General features: G+C 40.5%; 1 protein-coding gene across 7 annotated transcripts in view; it reads right to left on the reverse strand.

The window, feature by feature from the left end:
• Positions 1–7,687, reverse strand: part of SYNE2 (spectrin repeat containing nuclear envelope protein 2) — a 195,512-nt gene that overhangs the window by 176,962 nt on the left and 10,863 nt on the right. For all 7 annotated transcript variants that reach the window (XM_054198076.1, XM_054198074.1, XM_054198078.1 and 4 more), the window contains exon 2: positions 392–494. In XM_054198076.1, coding sequence (XP_054054051.1) covers positions 392–415 — 24 coding nt within the window. In that variant the 5' untranslated portion in view covers positions 416–494. The remainder of the gene's footprint in view (positions 1–391; positions 495–7,687) is intronic.

Consider the following 7,687-nt stretch of genomic DNA (forward strand, 5'->3'; position numbering starts at 1 on the left):
ACCAACTAATTGTCAGCAAATTGAAAACAAGGAAACTAATGAAATGGCATAACTGTTTTCATGCTGGCGGTTCCCTTGAAAACAGTTTACGGTAACATGTATCCTGTGTAGCAAAGCATAAGAACCAGTGAGCACATCTGTACCAAAAAAGGCAACAGCTCTGAAAATACCATGGGAAAGGTACTATGAGAGCTGTTATCTTTCACTTCACTGCTGAAGCATCTCTCATATAACACAGAAACATCTGCAAAGAAGCACAGATGCAAACTAACTACACTGGTCTTAACACCAGTTTTAACAGGTTTCTCAGAATTCACTTCAACTTGTGCACAGTCACAGATTTTCACCAAAAATCTACATTAAAAAGGCGCAGAAAACTACAGCAACTTACCTTGCAGCGATAAATAGAGATCATCTATTTCAGAGGAAGCCTGCTCCTCTGTTGAGGGAGATGACTGCTTTGATGCCATGTTTAAATCCTACGGATTTCCAAACTGAAATTATGAAAGAAGAAGAAGAAGAAAGTCAGTACAATTTTACATGAGAACTGATGTTCAAGTGTGTGCAGAGACATGTGTTTTGTTTTGGGATTTCTTCCCTTGGGAGGCTGTTACCTTAGTTCAGACAGAATAAAGCAAATGTTCCTACTGCGTGTATCCAAGTTTTCGTCCCTTGTCTCTTTTCTAATGGTGGCCAGCAGTACTCTACAACACGAACCATGGATCCCAGTGAGTCTTGCCATGAAAACAAAAGCACTAGGACTAGAAACAATGCAAAGACAGCTGCTTTCTTTGAGAAAGCCAGGTTGACAAAGGCTCACAGGGCCTTTTGCAGATTTGTTGCTGCCAAACCTCAAAGGTTTTCTTTACATCTTTGTACTCTTCAGATGTCTCTTTCTGTGCAGATAATTGTTGCAGAATGGAAACAACTTAGGCAGAATCTACAAAGATTAAGATGAAATGAAAAAGCAGTGGTTATCGTATGAGAATAATCACAGCTGCTGTCTCTTTCTGGTACCTTTGTTACTCCTCATCCCCCATGAAGGACTTTTTCCAACTCCTCCTTTTTCCTCTCCCTGGGCACCTCCTCTATCTCTAATGCAACTTTAGTGAATGATATGCTGTATCTTTCTTAAAAGTCTAATACTGTTTCTGGTAGTGCAGTAGCTATTGTTCAATTTGCCACTGTTGGAAAAACTGGATACTTAGATACAGACTCATTTTTATCAAGAACTTACAAATTAAACAAATTCAGAAAGAACTACAGCTGAAAATTAAATAGGAGCTCACCTTAAACAAGCTTTGTTGCCTAAATAACTGCAACCTTTTCATCAGAAGTACTAGGGTTTACACATCATATAACTGATTTACCAATTATACGTCAAAATAAAGCACGTGAATAAATGAGTAAGAAAATACAACATTAAAGAATGCCAGAAAATTTTTTACATTCAGTCCCTCATGCACATGAACATGAGGCAGCCTTTGTTTTCTCCACTATATACTATTTTTCCTCAGTCCCCATCTCCCTCACTGCACAGAAAGGATAACATGTGTTTAATGAGGAGCTATTCAATATTTTGTTTTCCTCACCCTGAACAATGTGTGTCCTTGTGCTTTATCCAAGAGCTGCTCTGATGACAGGATTATTAAGTCCTCACAAGATTTTCTATGGCAGTCATCACCCCAGCGTCTGAACACTTCACAAACATCAATCAATTCACATTTACAGCATCTACACGAGATCAGGGGTTACCGACCACATTTAGAATCACAGAACAGTTTGGGTTGGAAGGGGCCTTTAAAGATCTTCTAGTCCCAACTCCCCTGCCATGCGACATCATTTTACTGATGACAAGCAAAGGCACAGAGAGAAAAAGGGGAAAAATAAAGTTGCTAATTTGACTCTGATTTTCCACAAAAATAGATATTAGTTCATATGGCCAAAGCACTGATTCCACCTGCTGCAGTGAGTATACAGTGTTTCTGCAAGTCACCAACAATGTATACCTAAAACTCAAGGCATCAGATTCAAGAAAGGGGAGTTCTAGCTGGGGCAGGTAAAGATGAAAGATATCCAGGTTATCAAAGAAAAGAGAAAAAAATGTTTTACAGGAGCTTGGCTTGCTTAGCCTAGCGAAAAGAGGAGGAAAAAGACTAATTTGACCTTTGGCAGGCACAAGAACAAGATGATATAAATAAGCCATGCCTTGAGGTTAGGATGGAAATCAGAAGATTTCTAAATATTGGGTTCTAACAAAGCCTCCCAATACAGGCAACTGGCACAAAGACTTTATGTGATTTTAAGATTGGAACTGTTCCGAAATAGTTCGGTTCAGAAAAAGTGGTTGCCTTTATTAAAGGGACACTCGGACTTCCAACCACGGAGAGCTCTCAGAATTCCTCTGTTCTCAAGCTGGAAGTACGAGTTTCAAGTCAGACAACCAAAAACTAACCATACAGTTAGCTACCACTGATAAAAACTGGAGTTTAAGTGCCAAGGCTAGCATCTCACAAGAACTGAGCGAGGGCAAGGGCTGAGCAAGAATCCAGTTCTCCCGGCAGCGCTGCCTATGCCCAAGGCGATGCAACCTTTCCTGGGAAACTCCTTCCTTTTTCCCTCAAGATCAAGCAATATAAAAGCTAAGCCTAAAAATGCAAAACATCAGGTGACCTTAATATCTTTTGGGTATCACCGTATGTCCTGAACTTGATTTTGTGATTGCCATCTTGAAGGCTACCAAGTTAGCAGCAAGACCCAAATGAGGACTATGGAAGCAAAATCCAAACCATATCGTATCTGTTGCTTTTTGCCCCCAGGACACAGGGAGAGTTAGCTGCGTTCTCTCCACCTTGAATTTTCCATTGGCCAACCGTAGGCCTTCAGAGATATTTAAGAAATACTAAGTCCTGGACAACAGTGAATCCGCAGGTAAAATCAATGTGCCTGCCTGAATTTGCACCTGAAGTTATAACTCCAGTTGGGTGTCCATGTAAAGGAAGCGGGATAGGACTTGAAGCACACATGTAGATACCCACCATTGCCACATCAACATAACTTACAAGCAAGATGTCCCCAAAATTATGTACGTATGTACGTACCCGTGGTTCCAAGGCATGCGCTCAACATCAGTGGCAATGCATGCTCTTTTTCTCTTTAACACAAGTTTGTTCTCATTTTTTTCACCTTAAACTAAACACTACTTAAGTTTTTCTTTTAAAGGCACAAAAGCAGAACAAAATCCCCAAACAATGAAAACATACATATCTGTTAGACTTTAATACATCGAAATTTGAGATGGTGACATAAGAGGACCCAAGTTGCATTCACCTAACTTGCACGATGCTAAAGTCATTGAGAGCCTAGTCCAGAGAAAGGGAGCAAGATCTGGCATTAAAATTCCTCTATAACAACAGGAAAATATGCAAGAGCCATGAACAGTATTAATGGAAATTTCATAAACAAAACAAAACGCATTTTCAACCTTTCTGTGACTGTTCCTCCTCTGTCCCCATCCCTTGCCAGCTACAGCAACCACACAGTACATAGCGTCTCCTTCTACGTGCTTGTACTGCACTTCAAGTGACGGGACCCCAATCTCAGTTCAGATCTCTAAGCATCAAAGTAGTTAAAGTTAATAAAACTTTCAGGATTTTAAAGCCGAAAGTATGCTAAGATTTAAAGCATTAATTAACTTTAATTCAGTTACTTTATTAATTAATTAATTTATATGATGATACATGATCATAGAACATGTATAAATAAAAAAAAAAAAGCATATGCTCCTATTTTCTTTTAAGGTCAAATTAAGGCCCCCTTCCCAAAAGGATAGGATTTCTTCATTATTTTTTGTTTTTTAAACGCAGGAATCCATTCAACACATGCACAGTGCAGGTTATAAAAATGGACAGCAGATACAAGATAAGCTCATGCTAAAGCTTTCACATCCTTGAAACCCTCTGCTCACCATCCAACACAGCAGATGATACATTTTTCCTTGCCTCTGATTCCTGCCCTGCCTCAACAGAAGACTCCACAGCTGCTTTGAACAGGAGACATGCACACACTCTTGGATGACATACCTACAAGGATTAGTATTCTTTAAAAGGTAGAGATTGTCTGAGAAGGGATTATACAGGGACAATAGCCTAGTCCCTTTGCCCTCCTCTTCCCTCCCCCCTCCAATTTCATTCAAATAAAGCATATTAAGTGTAACTATATCATATCAACCTCTGAAGAGTCTAAAACTGTCAGGGTATTGGTAAGATTGCTCAGCAATGCTTTACATAGACGTTAGGAACGATCACCTTTTCTACTGCGTATTTAAGTCAATTGTTTTGTTTCATAACAACTCCACGAACTTAAACCAAGTCCTTCATTTCTACGAGATGCCGGACAACTATGAAATATATACCCATAGTGTTGGAAAGAAACCAAATGCCTTCAAACGACACCGTGCCTTTCCAGTGGGGATAAAACCGAAGATGAAGAAAATGACCTTGTCTTTCCCTTTTTTTGGAGATTCTGGCATTAATACAGGAAAGCATTAATTGCTTATGCCTTGGGATAACCTGTGAAGCATCACAGAGCCAAAGTGAGAGTTACAGGAACACTGGGACCTTGTTTCCAATGGATTTGTTTCCTGTCGATTAACTTACATGAATTGCACCAGAGCCTTTGTGCGAACTCCTCTTCAGCATGAGAGAAGTCACACAAGAAAGGTGCATTACAAATGTTCTCCTCGAGAGAAAAGACTTCCACTGGTGTTCTTCAAAGGAGTAAGTTCTTGACCACCTGGGCTCAACCTGCAGCTCAAATGGTTCAACCATCAACAACAGCTTTTCCCGCCATAAGGGCACTCATAAGACTCAAACCCAGGCTTTCCTCTAGTGGGTATTGGTAGAGTACTTTTTCCCTTCCCTCTCCAGCTGTTCCCATGATTGGCACCTAAAAACATAGGTGGAAATTAGAACAGCACGGTCATATCACATAATTTCAACTTAGCTTCCTTGGAATCTCTCTACCTTTCTCAAGTTCAACTGAAATAAGCCAGCAGGTTGAAAAACGTACTGGGTATTAACACAGAGACATAGGAACATTGACAGAGAGAAACCTAAAAGCAGGTAGCGGAATGGAAATCTCAAGGAACTAACATGAAAATAAATCATACCCAAGCTTTACATTCCAGAGATTTTATCATGAGAATAGACAACACTGATTTAAATACCATGTCTCCAGCGAGGCTTAAGTCCCAATGAGACCTAAGAGATGTTCTTCTTAAGCAGGGTCTTTGTAAGGACTTTCTTGTTTCAGAAAAAAAGGGGGGAAAAAAACTTTCAGATGGATTTGGAAGATTCATTAGCAAGGACTTCATAGCCTTAACATTACAGTTGAGATCACGGTAGTTTGCAAATCTTGTCTTTCAGCTATTCCCAGTATTGATTGGTAAGATTATGGTAAGATTTCATCATAGGAAAAAAAATAGCAGTTATACAATACGCTCCTCTATGGTGAAACTGCTGCCATTTTCAAAACAATGCATGTAAATACTGTTAAAATATAAAATGTGTATTTCATCAATTATTTAAGGTTACTTCTACAAAACATCTGTGCACACTAATTAGAAAGCAAGGTAAAACTAGTTGCCTTGATTTCCATACTGTCCCAGGTAAGACCATTTGCAGTCTCTGAGTTTACAGCAAACTCCTGCATGCCCCTACATCGTGCCACAGATGTGCCTCCTGCTGCACAGATGTACCCTCACACCCCTCCCCATGAGCCAATCTTGAAAAATCATATGGCATGAAATCCGCTCAGATGTGTACTCTTTAAACCGGAAATGTTTGCAGCAGATACCTTGCAAACAAGCCCAGCTAGAGGTAGCTGAATATTATAACCCACTGTTAATAAACCCTGGCTTCATTTGTTTTGCCTTTGTAGACACATGCCCCGTATTTTCCCAATTATGTTGGCTACATGCTTTCCACTGGTGTTGCAACAGGAATTACAGACATCTTTGCATGGCATCTCCAACCGCTTGTTTTTACTTTTCCTCCTTTGAAGTGCCACTGATTATTTATGACCCACTCTGGGACTCAAAAGACTTTCCCTCCATAGAGGCCTCTACGTGTAAACTGAAGTCTGTTCCTAGCAACAGATTATTATTACTCATGTGTTCAGTCAAGCCAACATCATGAACAGAAACGGCAGATTTTTATCTTTGGTGAAGTAGTCCAAAGGAAGTAGAGCTCCACAATGCAGACAAACTGAAGACCCTTTTCCTCTTTGATTATTAACAAAGTTCTCAGTTTATTTTACATTCAGAAAGAAGCAGTAACATTCAGAAGTGCAGGTCTTGAGCCTCGCAAAGTGCTGCTGGGCCGCCTTCTTTTGATAAAACATTTTTCTGTAAGTCTGTCACAGCCCCCCTAAAGGCAAATCACTGGGATCCAAATCATGATAATATGACCTAAAGAATTATCACAGAAAATCCCTTACATCGAGTTAGTTTGAGTTTTTGCTTTTCACAGTATTTCCTTTCCCTCCTCACTTCTGACGTACTCACACCTCTGTTAAATCAGAGAAGTTCACACAGCACTCAAGTTTGATGGTGATGCTTTCTCCTCAACACTTCATTTACAAAGGTTTCACCATTTTTTCACCCAGTAACAGGGGTGGGGAGGAAGGTCTGTTTAAAGCATGCATTTTCCAAGATGCATGCATGCATGCTCCAAGGTTACACTAACGTACTCTCTTTTCTTAAGGTCCTACTCCAGACTGAAGTTCATCCCTTCCACATTTAAAATGCTCACCAACATTGCTCTCGTGGGCTATCTCAGGCTGTTTACGGGTCTACAGCTGGAATGGGATCACAGAGCAAACGTACTGATCCCCTTCCCTTCAAAGACAGATTCTGAGGTAGCAAAAATCAGGATAGCACCATTGACCGATCTACCCTGACTTCCCCCATTTGAGGGGCTGATGACTTCTCCCTGTCTGGCAGAAAAAAAATACTTGTCATCACCCAGTAAGCCATAATGGCACATTCTGTGCACTTTCCCGGAGGAAGAAAAGGGCTTCCATTAGGTTTCCATCACTTTGAAGGTGATAGGGAAAAGAGGCTATAGCTTTCTGATCCTACATAATACCCTACAGCAGTCAGACAGGTATCAGCCAGTCCTTTAATAAGTGGTATTAGAGCATGTGGCATTAGAAAGACTTCACCCTGCCTGGAATAATGCTGAAACAAGTCTGGCCTTGGGTATTCCTAAGCTATCAGTAGCTGGAGATGAAGGAATCGAAAAGGGAAAAGCTTGGAAAAGGCTGAACAACTCTGCCCAGAAAGAACCAAGCCCGGAGAGCGTTAACATCTGCAAGAGATACAGAGGTGGACACAAAGCTACACCCCCCTGCCACAGAAACAGTCTCGCCTCATGTGAACTGACACACTGAAACCATATGCACAAGTAAGGACTCCTCCAACGAAAAAGAGCTGCAAGACCAAGACATCACTTATTAGTTTATTTATGACAACGAGCAGCAGTACATTTTTGTTATCCAGGGACTTCCCAGTGATCTATTTATAACTTCTGAAAACATGCCAGGACAAGCGTATGAGTATACAAAAGCCACACCACTTTTTAAGGCCAGCAAATGTTGCTGGTTTGTCTTTGATTTACACACCAGT

This window comes from Rissa tridactyla, chromosome 4 (assembly GCF_028500815.1).
Source record: "Rissa tridactyla isolate bRisTri1 chromosome 4, bRisTri1.patW.cur.20221130, whole genome shotgun sequence".
NCBI lineage: Eukaryota > Metazoa > Chordata > Aves > Charadriiformes > Laridae > Rissa > Rissa tridactyla.